This window comes from Heterodontus francisci, chromosome 33, assembly GCF_036365525.1.
Source record: "Heterodontus francisci isolate sHetFra1 chromosome 33, sHetFra1.hap1, whole genome shotgun sequence".
Lineage (NCBI taxonomy): Eukaryota > Metazoa > Chordata > Chondrichthyes > Heterodontiformes > Heterodontidae > Heterodontus > Heterodontus francisci.
The window spans coordinates 13,822,549-13,839,896 of record NC_090403.1 but is presented as its reverse complement, the minus strand read 5'-3'; the positions used below and the strand labels follow the sequence as shown (position 1 = coordinate 13,839,896).

The following is a 17,348-nucleotide window of genomic DNA, read 5'->3' as shown; positions in this document are numbered from 1 at the left end:
CTCTCGTTCTCTCTCTCTCGTTCTCTCTCTTTCTCTCTCTCTCTCTCTCTCTTTCTCTCTCTCTCTTTCTCTCTCTCTCGTTCTCTCTCTCTCTCGTTCTCTCTCTCGTTCTCTCTCTCTCGTTCTCTCTCTCTCGTTCTCTCTCTCTTTCGTTCTCTCTCTCTCTCGTTCTCTCTCTCGTTCTCTCTCTCGTTCTCTCTCTCGTTCTCTCTCTCGTTCTCTCTCTCGTTCTCTCGTTCTCTCTCTCGTTCTCTCTTTCTCTCCCTCTTTCGTTCTCTCTCGTTCTCTCTCTCTCGTTCTCTCTCTCTCGTTCTCTCTCTCTCGTTCTCTCTCTCTCTCGTTCTCTCTCTCTCTCGTTCGCTCTCTCTCTCGTTCGCTCTCTCTCTCGTTCGCTCTCTCTCTCGTTCGCTCTCTCTCTCGTTCTCTCTCTCTCTCGTTCTCTCTCTCTCTCGTTCTCTCTCTCGTTCTCTCTCTCGTTCTCTCTCTCGTTCTCCTCTCTCGTTCTCTCTCTCGTTCTCTCGTTTTCTCTCTCTTTCTCTCTCTTTCTCTCTCTTTCTCTCTCGTTCTCTCTCTCTCGTTCTCTCTCTCTCGTTCTCTCTCTCTCGTTCTCTCTCTCTCGTTCTCTCTCTTTCTCTCTCTTTCTCTCTCTTTCTCTCTCTTTCTCTCTCTTTCTCTCTCTTTCTCCCTCTCTCGTTCTCTCTCTCTCGTTCTCTCTCTCTCGTTCTCTCTCTCTCGTTCTCTCTCTCTCGTTCTCTCTCTCTCGTTCTCTCTCGTTCTCCCTCTCTCGTTCTCTCTCTTTCTCTCTCTCTCGTTCTCCCTCTCTCGTTCTCTCCCTCTCTCGTTCTCTCCCTCTCTCGTTCTCTCCCTCTCTCGTTCTCTCCCTCTCTCGTTCTCTCCCTCTCTCGTTCTCTCTCTCTCTCGTTCTCTCTCTCGTTCTCTCTCTCGTTCTCTCTCACGTTCTCTCTCTCGTTCTCTCTCTCGTTCTCTCTCTCGTTCTCTCTCTCGTTCTCTCTCTCGTTCTCTCTCTCTCTCGTTCTCTCTCTCTCTCGTTCTCTCTCTCTCTCGTTCTCTCTCTCTCTCGTTCTCTCTCTCTCTCGTTCTCTCTCTCTCTCGTTCTCTCTCTCTCGTTCGTTCTCTCTCTCTCGTTCGTTCTCTCTCTCTCTCGTTCTCTCTTTCTCTCTCTCTCGTTCTCTCTCTCTCTCGTTCGTTCTCTCTCTCTCGTTCGTTCTCTCTCTCTCTCGTTCTCTCTCGTTCTCTCTCGTTCTCTCTCGTTCTCTCTCGTTCTCTCTCGTTCTCTCTCGTTCTCTCTCGTTCTCTCTCTCTCGTTCTCTCTCGTTCTCTCTCTCTTGTTCTCTCTCGTTCTCTCTCTCTTGTTCTCTCTCTCTCTCGTTCGTTCTCTCTCTCTCTCGTTCTCTCGTTCTCTCTCGTTCTCTCTCGTTCTCTCTCGTTCTCTCTCGTTCTCTCTCGTTCTCTCTCTCTCGTTCTCTCTCTCTCGTTCTCTCTCGTTCTCTCTCTCTCGTTCTCTCTCTCTCGTTCTCTCTCTCTCGTTCTCTCTCGTTCTCCCTCTCTCGTTCTCCCTCTCTCGTTCTCCCTCTCTCGTTCTCTCTCTCTCTCGTTCTCTCTCTCTCTCGTTCTCTCTCTCTCTCGTTCTCTCTCTCTCTCGTTCTCTCTCTCTCTCGTTCTCTCTCTCTCTCGTTCTCTCTCTCTTTCTCTCCCTGTCCCCCCTCTCTCGTTCTCCCTGTCCCCCCTCTCTCGTTCTCCCTGTCCCCCCCCCTCTCGTTCTCTCTCGTTCTCTCTCGTTCTCTCTCGTTCTCTCTCGTTCTCTCTCGTTCTCTCTCGTTCTCTCTCGTTCTCTCTCGTTCTCTCTCTCTCGTTCTCTCTCGTTCTCTCTCTCTCGTTCTCTCTCGTTCTCTCTCGTTCTCTCTCTCTCGTTCTCTCTCTCGTTCTCTCTCGTTCTCTCTCTCGTTCTCTCTCGTTCTCTCTCTCTCTCTCGTTCTCTCTCTCTCGTTCTCTCTCTCTCGTTCTCTCTCTCTCGTTCTCTCTCTCTCGTTCTCTCTCTCTCGTTCTCTCTCTCTCGTTCTCTCTCGTTCTCTCTCTCTCTCTCTCGTTCTCTCTCTCTCTCTCTCGTTCTCTCTCTCTCTCTCTCTCTCTCTCTCTCTCTCTCTCTTCCTGTTCCCCCTCTCTCGTTCTCTCTCTGTCGCTGACCCCCTTCTCACTTTGCTGTTCCCTCCTGTGCAATCCCTTGACAACAGGTGCCATGTTCTGGACTGCACTCCTTCAAGGTGTCGTCACTCCGAGTTGTCTACGTTGTTGAGAACCAGTTTGAGAGTGGCACACACCCCAAAAATACCTGCATTTCCTGCCTTTTCCTCCAGTTCCAGATGGCCACCCATCTACAAAACTGAATATTTGCAGGAGAGATCACAAAGGAAAGCAACTAAGCTGATAATCGGGATTGTACACCTGAGCCATGAAGAAAGACTACAGGTAGCTGGATGTTTAAAAAGTAAAACAGCAGCTTAGTGAACACCTATTGAGGTACTTTGTGAATTAGATAAACTAGATCTCAGAATGTCAATACAAACGTTGAGACAAGAGGGGAAGGATTAAAAATGAGAAATCGTCCAAGCTATTCAGAGGAGCTCTTTAAAAAAAAAGGTAAATAAGAGGGGCAAGGGGAGAGTATGAGAACAGAGAAGCGGGTAACAGAAAAGGGAATTCAAAAATCTTCTATAAACGTATCAATAGTGAAAAGGTAGTCAAAGAAAGGGCGGGACCGATTAAGGACCAAAAAGGGAATCATTTTGTGGAGGCAGAGAGCTTGACTGAAGTACTAAATGAGTACTTTGCATCTGTTTACAATGGAGAAGAGGATGCTGGCAACTTACTGTTAACAAAGGAGGTAGTAGCAATATTGAATAGGATAAAAATAGATCATGATGAGGTACTTAAAAGATTGGCAGTCCTCAAAGTAGGAAAGTCATCCGGTTCAGATGATATGCATCCGAGGTTACTGAGGGAAGTACGTGTGCAATTTGTGGAAGGTCCGGTCACAGTCTTCCAATGCTCCTTGGGTATGGGGTGGTACCAGAGGACTGGAGGATAGAATGTTATGCCCCTGCTTTAAAAAGAGGAGAGGGATAAACCCAGTAACTATAGGCCAGTCAGCCTAATGTTGGCGCTGAATCTTTTAGAGACAATAATCCAGCACCAAATTAATTGGCATTTGGAAATGCATGGGCTAATAAATGAAAGTCAGCATGGACTTGTTAATGGTAAATCGTGAATGAGTTCTTTGATGAAGTAACGGAACGGGTTGATGAGAGTAGTATGGTTGGTGTTGTGTGTATGGAATTTTGAAAGGTGTTGGACAAGGTACCATACCATCTTTTAGTAAAACTAGAACCCATGAGATTAAACAGACAGTGGTAACAGGGATACAAAATTGGCTAAGGGACAGAAAGCAGAAAGTATTGGTGACTGGAGGGAGGTATACAGTGGTGTTCAAGGGATCAATATTAGACCAAGACTCTCTTGGATATATGTTAAAGACCTGGACTTAGGTATATGGGGCACGATTTCAGTTTGTAGTCGATAATATGAAACTTGGAAATGTATTAAACGGTGAGGAGGATCGGAACAGATGTCCGTGACAGTCGTATAGACTGGTAAAATATGTAGACGCACGACGGATGAAATTTAACGTAGAAAAGTATGAAGTGATGCATTTTGCGAGTAAGAATGAGGAAAGGCAGTATAAACTAAATGGTACCATTTTAAAGAAGTGCAAGAACTGAGAGACCTGGGATGTATGTACATAAATCTTTGAGGGTGGCAGGACTAGTTAAGAAGGCTGTTCCTAAAGCATGTAGGACTTTGGCTTTATTATAGAGTCATAGTCATTTACAGCATAGAAGGAGGCCATTTGGCCCATCGTGTCCACGCCGATTCTCGTGGAGCAATCCACTCCCCAACTCAATCCCCTTGGCCCTGCAGGTTTATTTACTTCAAGTGCCCATCCAATTTCCTTTTGAAATCATTGATTGTCACCACGCTCTTGGGCTGAGAGTTCCAGGTCATTACCACTCGCTGCGTAAGAAAAGTTCTTCCTCACATCCACCTTGCATCTCTTGCCCAAAACCTTCAATCTGTGTCCCCTAGTCCTTATACCATCAGTTACTGGGAACAGTTTTTCTTTGTCTAAATTATCTAAGCCTGTCATAATCTTGTATACCCCTATCAAACCTCCCCTCAATCTCCTTTGTTCCAGGGAGAACAGCCCAGCTTTCACAACCTAAACTTGTAATGAAAATCCTCCATCCCTGGAACCATTCTGGTAAATCTCCTTTGCACCTTCTTAAGGACCTCACATCTATCCTAAAATGTGGTGACTGGAACTGGACGCAGTACTCTCGTTGGGGCCTAACCAGAGTTTTATAAAGGTTCAGCGTAGCTTCCCTGCTTTTGTACACTCTTCCTGTATTTATGAAGCCCAAGATCCCATATGCTTTGCTAACCACTCTCTCAAAATCTCCTGCCACCTTCAAAGATCAATGTACATGCATCCCCAGGTCCCTCTATTCCTGCACACTCTTTAGAACTGTGCCATTAAATCTATATTGCTTCATCCTATCCCTTCTGCCAAAATACATCACCTCACACTGGTCTGTACTAAATTCTGTCTGCCACTTCTCTGCCCATTCTGCTGGCCTAAATATTGCAGGCAGTTCATATCATCCTCACTGTTGCCACTCCAAGTTTGGCATCATTGCAAATTTTGAAATTCTGCTCTATTCCAAGACCCAAGTCATTTATATATAGCAAAAAAAGGCAGTGGTCCTAGCACTGTCTACCATCCTCCAGTCTGAAAAACAACCATTTAACGCAACTCCCTGTTTTCTGTCCTTGAGCCAATTTTTTTATCCAATTGGACACTGGCCCTCTTATTCCACAAGCCTCAATTTTGTTAACCAGCCTTTTATGTGGTACATTATCAAATGCTTTCTTAAAATTCATGTAGACAACACCCACTGCATTCCCTTCATCAACCTTCTCTGTTACTTCATCAAAAAATTCACTTAGATTAGTGATGCATGATCTGCCTTTTATAAATGCATGCTGGCTCTGCTTAATTAACTCAAACCTCTCCAAATGCCTGTTGACTTTTTCTCTGATTATTGTTTCTAACACCTTACCCACCACTGATATTAGTAGAGGAATAGCATACAAAAGCAAGGAAGTTATGCTAAATCTTTATAAAACCCAGGTTAGGCCTCAGCTTGAGTATTGCGTTCAATTCTGGGCACCACTGTTTAGGAATGATGTCAAGGCTTTGGAGAGGATGTAGAAGAGATTTCCTAGAATAGTACCAGGGATGACAGACTTCAGTAATGTGGAGAGACTGGAGAAGCCAGCAATGTTCTCCTTAGAGCAGAGAAGGTTAAAAGGAGATTTGGTCGAGGTGTTCAAAATCATGAAGGGGTTTTTATGCAGTAAATAAGGAGGAAATGTTCCTAGTGTCAAAAAGTCAGTAACCAGAGGACACAGATTTAAGAAAATGAGCAAAATAGGCAGAGGCGACATGAAACTTTTTTTAAGAGCAAGTTGTTATGATCTGGAATGCACTGCCTGAAAGGGTGGAAGCAGATTCAATTCTAACATTCAAAAGGGAATTGGATAAATAATTGAATGGGAAAAAATTTACAGAGTTATGGGGAAAGAACAGGGCAGTGGGATTAATTGGATAGCTTTACCAAAGAGCCAGCACAAGCACAATGGGCTGAATGGCCTCCTCTTCTGCTCTGTCATACTATGACTCTATGATGAATTCATAAAGATGGAGTTTATGGAGTCAGCTACCCAGAGAGGTAGTGGAAATGGAGGATGTGATAAATTTTAGGAGGGTGATGGATGAAGTTTTGGCAGAATGTGTATCGAAGGGGTAAATTAGATAAGAAGCCGGTGATGTTTGGGTTGAATAGAGATGGTCTTTTCCAGTCTTCTAGTGTTTTGTTTTTCTAAGGAATGCGGTTGAAGGATTTTGGTTAGTTAAGGAGTTGTAATACTGATAGCTATGGTCTCCTGCAGCCTGTTGGAATTTTTTCTGAAAAGCTGGCCAGGGGTTTATTCTCTGTTACAAAAACAAGAAATGCTGGATTCACTCAGCAGGTCTGGCAGCATCTGTGGAAAGAGAAGCAGAGTTAACGTTTCGGGTCAGTGACCCTTCTTCGGAACTGACAAATATTAGAAAAGTCACAGATTATAAACAAGTGAGGTGGGGGTTGGGCAAGAGATAACAAAGGAGAAGGTGCAGATTGGACCAGGCCACATAGCTGACCAAAAGGTCACGGAGCAAAGGCAAACAATATGTTAATGGTGTGTTGAAAGACAAAGCATTAGTACAGATTAGGTGTGAATATACTGAATATTGAACAGCAGCAGGTGCAAACCTGAAGAAAAACAACCTGAAAAAAACAGTGGTTAAGCAAACTGAACAAACTAAGATGAAATGAAATAAATGCAAAAAAAGATTGTGAAAAATGTAAAAAGGAATGTAAAAAAAAAAGGAAGACAAAATATCTAAAAATGAAAGTAAAGTGGGGGGCTGTCATGCTCTGAAATTATTGAACTCAATGTTCAGTCCGGCAGGCTTGTAGTGTGCCTAATCGGTAGATGAGATGCTGTTCCTCGAGCTTGCGTTGATGTTCACTGGAACACTGCAGCAATCCCAGGACAGAGATGTGAGCATGAGAGCAGGGGGGAGTGTTGAAATGGCAAGCAACCGGAAGCTCAGGGTCCTGCTTGCGGACTGAGCGGAGGTGTTCCGCAAAGCGGTCACCCAGTCTGCGCTTGGTCTCCCCAATGTAGAGGAGACCACACTGTGAGCAGCGAATACAGTATACTACATTGAAAGAAGTACAAGTAAATCGCTGCTTCACCTGAAAGGAGTGTTTGGGGCCTGGGATAGTGAGGAGAGAGGAGGTAAATGGGCAGGTATTACACCTCCTGCGATTGCAAGGGAAGGTGCCCTGGGACGGGGACGAGGTGGTGAGGGTAATGGAGGAGTGGACCAGGGTGTCGCGGAGGGAACGATCCCTTCGGAATGCTGACAGGGGAAGGGAGGGGAAGATGCGACTGGTAGTGGCATCATTCTGGAGATGGCGAAAATGGCGGAGGATGATCCTTTGGATATGGAGGCTGGTGGGATGAAAAGTGAGGACAAGGGGAACCCTGTCACGGTTCTGGGAGGGAGGGGAAGGGGTGAGGGTAGAGGTGCGGGGAATGGGTCGGACACTGTTGAGGGCCCTGTCAACCACAGTGGGGGGAAATTCTCGGTTGAGGAAAAAGGAGGTCATATCAGAAGCACCGTCATGGAAGGTAGCATCATCAGAGCAGATGCGTCGGAGAGGGAGAAACTGGGAGAATGGAATGGAGTCCTTACAGGAGGTAGGGTGTGAAGAAGTGTAGTCGAGGTAGCTGTGGGAGTCAGTGGGCTTATAATGGATATTGGTAGACAACCTATCCCCAGAGATGGAGACAGAGAAGTCGAGGAAGGGAAGGGAAGTGTCAGAGATGGACCATGTAAAGGTGACAGAAGGGTGGAAATTGGAAGCAAAGTTGATAAAGTTTTCTAGTTCGGGGCGGGAGCAGGAAACGGCACCGATACAGTCATCAATGTACCGGAAAAAGAGTTGGGGGAGGGGGCCTGAGTAGGACTGGAACAAAGAATGCTCGACATATCCCACAAAAAGACAGGCATAACTAGGACCCATGCGGGTACCCATAGCGACACCTTTTACTTGAAGGAAATGCATGGAGTTGAAGGAGAAGTTGTTCAATGTGAGAACAAGTTCAGCCAGGCGGAGGAGGGTGTTGGTGGATGGGGACTGGTTGGGCCTCTGTTCCAGGAAGAAGCAGAGAGCCCTCAAACCATCCTGGTGGGGGATGGAGGTGTAGAGCGATTGAACGTCCATAGTGAAGAGGAGACGGTTGGGACCAGGAAACTGGAAATTGTCAAAATGACGTAGGGCGTCAGAAGAGTCACGGATGTAGGTGGAAAGAGACTGGACCAGCGGAGAAAAGATAGAGTCTAGATAGGAAGAAATAAGTTCAGTGGGGCAGGACTTCTCTGTTATCTTCTCCAGGAGATAGTGTTACTTGTGGTTAGGGAGAGTGATGTGCAAAGTTGGGTGAGTATAATGAGCCTTTCCTCACCTTTTTGGTGTCTTTGTATCTGATGACTGATTTTGCCATAGTCTTCAACCTCTCCTTACATCTCACCCTTTCACATCAATTTTATCTGTATTACTTGGTCTTTGCTGTTCTGTACTTCCCTCTCTTGTTTCTCCTGTTTCTCATCCACGGATCCTAACTTTAAAATCTTCATTGTCTCTTACTTCCTCAGGACCTAAAATGGCTCAAGTCTCTCCCTCATTCTTCTCTGCCATCTACAGTCTATAGGCTTTTAAAATCCAACCTTGGTGTTTCTTCTCTGACGTGTTGAAGATTATTGCCTCTATCCTTGAGCAGTATGATGTGAAAGATGTTTTTCACTTTAGTTGCACGTTGCAATCCTCTTGATAATCTTTTATTCTTTTGTCTAAATGATCTTTTGGTGTCTTTGCTGTGATGTTAATTCCTTTACTGTGCGATCATATGGAATCATTGGATTATTCTGAGGTGATTACACAATATTCTATTAGCATTCTCATGGAGTCTATAATGTGAATGTAAATGAATGTAATAAGTGAGTATAAGACTGTAATTTTATGTAGGTGTCAGATGGTGAAATAATAGCTATGAAAGTCTCACTTATTATTCAAATACTGTTGTTGCTATTACTCACTCTGAGCATTTATAATTCTGTGCTGCTGCCATGTGACCATGATTTGGATTGAGGTGTCAGTTGTAGTCATGTTTGCCAACTGTTTTTTCCCACAACTGAAAGTCAACTTTTAGTTTCTTTACTTCAGAGCGATCTCAGGCAGAATATCACAGGAAGGTGAGTACTGAACACCAAAAGGTTGCAGTATTGGTTGCATGTGAGTTCTTGTGTAATGTGGTGTGTGACTTGTGTTGCTGTCAGCATCACTGTAACTGCACATCTGTGAAGTTTGCCCTCCTGCACGTCCATACATTGCTGAAGAGAATTTTATTTTGTGGTCTTGTATTTAAAAAGCTAGTTTCTTTTTGTTCCTTTCTCTACTGTACAGTGTTAGAAAGATATCCTTCTATTCTTTTCTCCCTCATGTTTATCTAGCCTCCCCTTAAATGCATCTATGCGATTCGTCTCAACCACTGTGGTAGCGAATTCCACATTCTCACCACTCCGAGCAAAGAAGTTTCTTCTGAATTCCTTATTGGAATTATTAGTGACTAACTTATTTTTATGGCCCCTTAGTTTTGGTCTCCCTCACAAGTGGAAACATCCTCTCTACACCTACCCTAACGAACCCCTTCATAATTTTCAAGACTTCTATTAGGTAACCCCTCAACCTTCCATTTTCTAGAGAGAAGAGCCCCAGCTTGTTCAGTCTTTCCTGATAAGTATAACCTCTCAGTTCTGGTATCATCCTTGTAAATCTTTTTTGTTCACTTTCTCCATTGCACATTAAAATTGTAGTTGTGCTTAGTCTCCGAGCAATTTGTTTCACTTGGAACAAATTCTAAAATACAAATCTCAAAGCATGCAACTTCTCATTCTTTTGAGCTGCAAGGCTTGGGATTCATGGCTGCACATCATTCTCTGTGATGGATCCCAGCTATCTCTAGGTATCACAAAATAAATGATCAGTAAGGCCAGTAGAATCTCCTTATGTTCACACCACTGGTAAGGGTAGCTCAGAGCAACAGGTACATGTTTGCACCCATTGCTAGACACTGAGCTTCCGTTTGGGAGGTGGATCTGGGTGGCAGCTCGTCAGCCGCGTCAGAAGACAAATACAAAAATCAGCAGATGAGTCTCAGACATTCGGGCATGCATCCCCAATGGCCAGCTCATTAGCAGAGAAGCACTGTCAACAGAGAATGATGCCCTGTGTGAGGGTAGGGCTGGTATGGATACTTCAATGTGGCTGAAGAGAAATTGATCAATATTGTAAAACCTTCACAGTCCATGAAATTAAGATTTGGCCTTTGATGCTGTAGAGCTTTAACATAACTATCAAAAAATATGACTGTTTCTCTTTAAAAATGCATTCCAAGGCACGGGTTGATATTTCGCGCAACTTGGGAGGGTACGTCAACCCATCCATGAGCATCTCTGTAGAAACTCTCAGTGCTGCTCTGTGGCTAATCTGTTGTAGACCAGTATTCTCTTTATTCTTATGACCGTTTTAGATCAGGAAATTTTATTTGTGAACCTAATTCAAACTCTGACTCCTGTTGACGCGTGAAACCGTTTGTAGATAGCAGTACAGTGTGCTCCTTGTTGTTTTTTCTCTCTTTCTCCCCCCACCCCACCAAACTATTTTTTAAAATTTCTATTTTGTCCTGACTTGCTGGGATGTGAGTGCACAGGTGAGGGTAACCCAAGGAACCTTACTCAAGTGCAAGTGTAAACATGGAGTGCCACGAAGCTGTGCAACTCCAGGGGAATCACAACCCAGGCCAATCCTGCCTTCATCCTACTTTGACCAGGTGCTGTCCGGAGATCACTGGATGATGCTCAGACACACAAGTGTTCCCTTGTGTGTACAGCAGTATGCTGGGTGGTGTGTCTGCTGCATGGCTTTAGGGCTCATTGTATAGTGCAATCTTGGTGTGGTCAGTGATTTCCAATATTGTGTTTGGGTTTTTTCTTTGCCTCAAAAATTGCTGTATTTTATTATTGAGATAATCTGTAAACAGATAGTCAGAAACTGATAGAAATTCAGGAGATCTGCTAAACTGTACAGATATGAGAGTAAAAAACATGCAGTCTACAAGAAAATCCTGACTCTTAGCTGGGAACCTGAGTTAAATGTTATCATGATTGAGATCACATTTTTTCCTCGTTATGGCTCAGGTACAGCAACCATCCGCAGTTACTTGGCCACCATCTGTAACGAACAGGGGCCTGGTTGCCTACTGTCTAAGCTCACACATCTTCCTCTGTACACAGTAATGAGAGCAAACCCCCAGAAACCTTTGCCAGTTCTGATGAAAGGTCACTGACCTGAAACGTTAACTCTGCTTCTCTCTTCACAGATGCTGCCAGACCTGCTGAGTATTTCCAGCATTTTTTGTTTTTATTACCCCAGAAATTAGACGTGTTTTTGCTCCTGTACTTAACAATGTTGCACAATGTTCAGCACCATTCGCAACTCCTCAGATACTAAAGCAGCCAGTGTCGAAATGCAGCAAGACCTGGACAACATCCAGGCTTGGACTGATAAGTGGCAAGAAACATTGGTACCAGACAATGACCATCTCAAACAAGAGAGCATCTAACCATCTCCTCTTGGTGTTCAGTGGCATTACCATCACTAAATCCCCTACTGTCAACATCCTCGGGTCACCATTGACCATAAATGGACCAGCCACGTACATATTGTGGCTACAAGGGCAGGTCTAAGGCCGGGAATTCTACAGCGAGTAACTCACTTCCTGTCTCCCCAATGCCTGTCCACCACCTACAAAACACAAGTCTCCACTTGCCTGGATGGGTGCAGTTCCAACAACACTCAAGAAGCTCGACACCATCTAGGACAAAGCAGCCCACTTGATTGGCACCCCATCCACTATCTTCAATATTCACTCCCTTCACCACCAACGCACAGTGGCAGCAATGTGTACCATTTACAAGATGCACTGCAGCAACTCAACAAGGCTCCTTCAGTAGCACCTTCCAAACCTATGACCTCTACCACCTAGAACGACAAGGGCAGCAGATGCATGGGAACGCCACCAACTGCAAGTTCCCCTCCAAGCCACACACCATCCTGACTTGGAACTATATCATCATTCCTTCAGTGTCACTGGGTCAAAATCCTGGAAATTCCTTTGTAACGGTAGGTGTAGGTGTACCTGCGCCCGAAGGACTGCAGCGGTTCAAGAAGGCAGCTCACCACTGTCCTCTCAAGGGAAATTAGGGATGGGCAATAAATGCTGGCTTAGCCAGCGATGTTCACATCCCATGAATGAATAAAAAAGCAAAGATTTTACAGGTATAAAGCCTGGTGTTGATTGCAAGGTCCATATATTCAAGGATCTCCGTGTGTGCTGCTTTACCTGAGTGAGATTTGCATCCGCGATGTAAATTTTTTACTGTTTGTGGTTTGAATAAAAGCTGCTGTATTATTGTCTCGAGGGACTGGAAACCTATGGCAGTTCAACACAGGGCTGAAATGGTGGCTGAGAAGACGCATCAGACCCATTAGCATCTGAAAACTAAAGAGAGACGCCAATATAGTGGATGGGGACAGATTTGCTGTATTGGCAATTAAACATACTCTCACTGTTTGAGGCCCGTTAAATATATTGTCCTCTTTAATGGGAAGTTTAGCTCAACAAGGTGCTTATGCTGAATAATGGACAGTGGGCAGCCAGGCCCCTGTAATTTCCAGATGGTGGCCAAGTAACTGGGTGTTTACTATACCTGTGACTAAGGGTAAAGGCATCAAAGCAGGTGTGTAGTATCAGGTGTAAGTTAATCACTGTGGAGAAAATTACTGTTTTTTTTTTTCAAATCTGTTTTGTAATACAAGGATTCAACATTCAGTTACATATTCTATTTTAATCAGCAGTGAATCAAAACCTGGCTTTTACAATGGGTTAAATATCCCATGGAATTATAGTGCAGGATTCATGCAGCTGTGTTTATTGATGGAACACTATTAATATAAAATCCGCTGAATTAAAAAAATATATCCACTTTCACCATTAAACACTGATTTATAAGAACTGGAGTATTTTAGGAATGGGAAATTAGTGGAAGGTATACAGTGGATTTCCCCAGGGGTCAGTATTGGCACTGTTGCTTTTCTTGATCTATATTAATGACCTAGACTTAGACGTATAGGGCACAATGTCAAAGTTAGCAAATGGCACAAAACTTGAAAGTATTGTGAACTGTCAGGAGAATAGTGATAGACTTCAAGAGGACACAAATAGGATGGTGGAATGGGCAGATATGGTGACAGATGAAATTTAAGACCGAGAAGTGTGAAGTGATGCATTTTGGCAGGAAGAGGAGAGACAGTATAAAATAAAAGATACAATTCTAAAGGGACTGCAGGAACTGAGAGACCGGGAGTTATATGTATACAAATCATTGAAGGTGGTAGGGCAGGTTGAGAAAGTGGTTTTAAAAAAAAAAAGCATGTGGGATCCTGTGCTTTTATAATTAGAGGCATTAGAGTACAAAAGCAAGGAACCTTTGTAGAACACTGGTTCGGCCTCAACTGGAGTATTGTGTCTAATTCTGGGCACCACACTTTAGGAAGAATGTGAAAGCTTTAGAGAGGATGCAGAAAAGATTTACAAGAATGTTTCCAGGGATGAGGGACTTCAGTTAGACTTCAGTTACGTGGATAGATTGGAGAAGCTAGACCTGTTCTCTTTAGAAAAGAGAAGGTTGAGGGGAGATTTGATAGAGGTGTTCAAAATTATGAGGGGTCTGGACAGAGTAGATAGAGAGAAACTGTTCCCATTGGCGGAAGGGTCGAACCAGAGGTCACCGATTTTAAGATGGTTGATAAAAGAACCAAAGGCAACAGGAGGAAACCCTTTTCTATACAGCATGTGGTTAGGATCTGGAATGCATTACCTGAGAGTGTGGTGGAGGCAGATTCAATTGTGGCTTTCAAAAGGGGATAGGTTAATTATCTGAAGAGAAAATATCTTCAGGGCTACGTGGAAAGGCAGGATAGTGGGATTAGTTCTTGCAGAGAGCTGGCACAGACATGACGGGCTGAAGGGCCTCTTCCTGTGCTGTAACAATTCTGTGATTCTATGCAATAGCTATTTGGTCCAAGAAACCGAACACTTCCTTGGCTATCAACCTACCTAACCTCTTGCCATAACTTTCGATTTCTTCTGTCTCCAAAACACATCAAATTGTATTGTCCATCTCAGTGACCTTCCTCCCAATAATGTTAATGTTGTGTATAAGAGCTTTCAAAAGGCATTATGAGCAAAATTGAAGCCCGTGGCATAAGAAGGGCAGTCATAGCATGGATATAAAATTGGCTAAGGGTTGGAAAACAAAGTTGTGGTGAATGGCTTTTTTTCAAACTGGAGGAAGATAGAGTTATCGTGGAGTTCCTCAATGTTCAGTACTTGGAATGCTGCTGTTTTTAATATGCAGTAATGACTTGGACTTCAGGGTAAAGAGCGCAATTTTCCAATTTGCAGATGATATGAAACTTGGAAGTGTAGTAAACAGTGAGGAAGATAACAATAGACTCCAAGATGACACATACAGGGTGGTGGAATGGGTGAAACATGGAGAATGAAATTTAGCACGTGAAGTGATAAATTTTGGTAGGAAGAATGAGGAGAGACAATACAAGCTAAGTGGCACAATTTTAAAGGGAGTGTGAAAAGAAAGATCAGAGGTGTTTGTGCACAAATCTTTGAAGGAAAAATTAACAAAAAAAGTTCATAAAGCATATCGGATCCTTGGCTTTATAAATTGAGACATAGAGTACAAAAGCCAAGAAGTTATGCTAAATGTGTTTTAAAAACTAGCTGGAGTATTGTGTTCAATTCTGGGCACTACATCTTAGGAAGGACATGAAGGCTTTGGAAAGGGTGCAGAAGAGAGATTTACTAGAGTGGTTCCAGGAATGAGGGATTGCAGTTTATGTGCGTAGACTGGAAAAGATTTTATTTTTCCTTAGAGCAACGAAGGCTAAGAGGAGATTTGATGGAGTTGTTTAAAATCATGAGAAGTCATTGGCAAACAGGATTAAGGAGAGTCCCAAGGCTTTTTATACATATATAAAGAGCAAGAGGGTAGCCAGGGAAAGGGTTGGCCCACTCGAGGACAGAGGAGAAAATCTATGTGTGGAGCCAGAGGAAATGGGCGAGGTACTAAATGAGTACTTTGCATCAGTATTCACCCAAGAGAAGGACTTGCTGGATGATGAGTCTAGGGAAGGGAGTGTAAATAAGTCTGGGTCATGTCGATATCAAAAAGGAGGAGGTGTTGGGTGTCTTGAAAAACATTTAGGTGGATAAGTCCCCAGGGACTGATGGGATCTACCCCAGAATACAGAGGGAGGCAATGGAAGAAATTGCTGGGGCCTTGACAGAAATCTTTGTATCCTCATTGGCTACAGGTGAGGTCCCAGAGGACTGGAGAATAGCCAATGTTGTTCCTTTGTTTAAGAAGGGTAGCAAGGATAACCCAGGAAATTATAGGCCGGTGAGCCTTACGTCAGTGGTAGGGAAATTATTGGAGAGGATTCTTTGGGACAGGATTTACTCCCATTTGGAAACAAATGGACTTATTAGCGAGAGGCAGCATGGTTTTGTGAAGGGGAGGTCGTGTCTCACTAACTTGATTGAGTTTTTTGAGGAAGTGACGAAGATGATTGATGAAGGAAGGGCAGTGGATGTTAGCTACATAGACTTAAGTAAAACCTTTGACAAGGTCCCTCAAGGCGAAGTCACATGGGATCAGAGGTGAGCTGGCAAGCTGGATACAGAACTGGCTCAGTCATAAAAGACAGAGGGTAGCAGTGGAAGGGTGCTTTTCTGAATGGAGGGATGTGACTAGTGGTGTTCCGCAGGGATTAGTGCTGGGACCTTTGCTGTTTGTAGTATATATAAATGATTTGGAGGAAAATGTAGCTGGTCTGATTAGTAAGTTTGTGGACGACACAAAGGTTGGTGGAGTTGCGGACAGTGATGAGAATTGTCAGAGGATACAGCAGGATATAGATCGGTTGGAGACTTACCAGAGAAATGGCAGATGGAGTTTAATCCGGACAAATGTGAGGTAATGCATTTTGGAAGGTCTAATGCAGGTGGGAAGTATACAGTAAATGGCAGAACCCTTGGGAGTATTGACAGGCAGAGTGATCTGGACGTACAGGTCCACAGATCACTGAAAGTGGCAACGCAGGTAGTCCAGAAGGCATGTGGCATGCTTGCCTTTGGTCGGGGCATAGTGTATAAAAATTGGCAAGCCATGCTTCAGCTGTACAGAAACTTAGTTAGGCCGCACTTAGAATATTGTGTACAATTCTGGTCGCCACACTACCAGAAGGATGTGTAGGCTTTGGAGAGGGTACAGAAGAGGTTTAACAGGATGTTGCCTGGTCTGGAGGGCATTAGCTATGAGGAGAGGTTGGATAAACTTGGATTGTGTTCACTGGAACGACGGAGGTGGAAGGCGACATGATAGAGGTTTACAAAGTTATGAGCAGCATGGACAGAGTGGATAGTCAGAAGCTTTTTCCCAGGGTGGAAGAGTCAGTTACTAGGGGACATAGGTTTAAGGTGCGAGGGCAAAGTTTAGAGGGGATGTGCGAGGCAAGTTTTTTACACCGAGGGTGGTGACTGCCTGGAACTTGCTGCCAGGGGAGGTGGTGGAAGCAGGTATGATAGCGACGTTTAAGAGGCATCTTGACAAATACATGAATAGGATGGGAATAGAGGGATACGGACCCTAGAAGTGCAGAAGGTTTTAGTTTAGACAGGCATCAAGACCAGCGCAGGCCTGGAGGGCCGAATGGCCTGTTCCTGTGCTGGTCTTTGTTTGGATAGAGTAAATAAAAATGGACTATTTCCAATGGCTGAAGGGTTGATAACCAGAAGAGACAGATTTGTGGTGAAAAGAACCAGAGGCGAAATGAAGAAAAATTGTTTTACATAATGAGTGTTTAGGATTTGGAATGCACTGCCTGATTTGGTCATGGCTGCAGATTCAGTAGTAGCCTTCAAAAGGGAATTTGATGAATACTTGAAAAAGAAAAAATTGCAGGAATATGGGAAAGAATCTCCTGCTGGCAGCTAGCCTCGTTGCTAATCATACTGTAGCTGTTCAGTCTGTTGCAATAGACATGTTTTGTTTCTTTCCTCTTTCAGACAGATGAACACCCATCGGAAAATATTACACCTCCCCAGAACTGGGATACCACGAGCAACTTCCCACCAGACAGTAGTTCCTATGAGCTGCTAACTGCCATAGGTAATAATTGTGTGCGTGGTGTTTGTGTGTGTGTATGTATGTCTATTTCTAACAACTTGTCATTTTACTACAAACCTATTTACAAATGTTCGTGCCTTCAAAAACATGACTTGTGCTCTGCGGTTTGGCTTTTAATCCAGCCCGGTGATGGGATTGGCTTCGACTCGCTTATTGACAGCGTACAGGGGCTCCATTTGAGAGTTTAAGTCTGTGGCCTCCAAACATTTAA

General features: G+C 44.0%; 1 protein-coding gene across 6 annotated transcripts in view; it reads left to right on the top strand.

Annotated features, from left to right (window-relative positions):
- Window positions 1–17,348, top strand: part of strada (STE20 related adaptor alpha) — a 119,723-nt gene that overhangs the window by 45,917 nt on the left and 56,458 nt on the right. For 3 of the 6 annotated variants that reach the window (XM_068013106.1, XM_068013105.1, XM_068013103.1), the window contains one exon: window positions 17,017–17,119. In XM_068013106.1, coding sequence (XP_067869207.1) covers window positions 17,017–17,119 — 103 coding nt within the window. Of the gene's footprint in view, window positions 1–2,375; window positions 2,488–8,972; window positions 9,002–17,016; window positions 17,120–17,348 lie in introns of all 6 variants that reach the window. The other 3 variants (XM_068013102.1, XM_068013101.1, XM_068013107.1) reach the window with 2 other exon arrangements.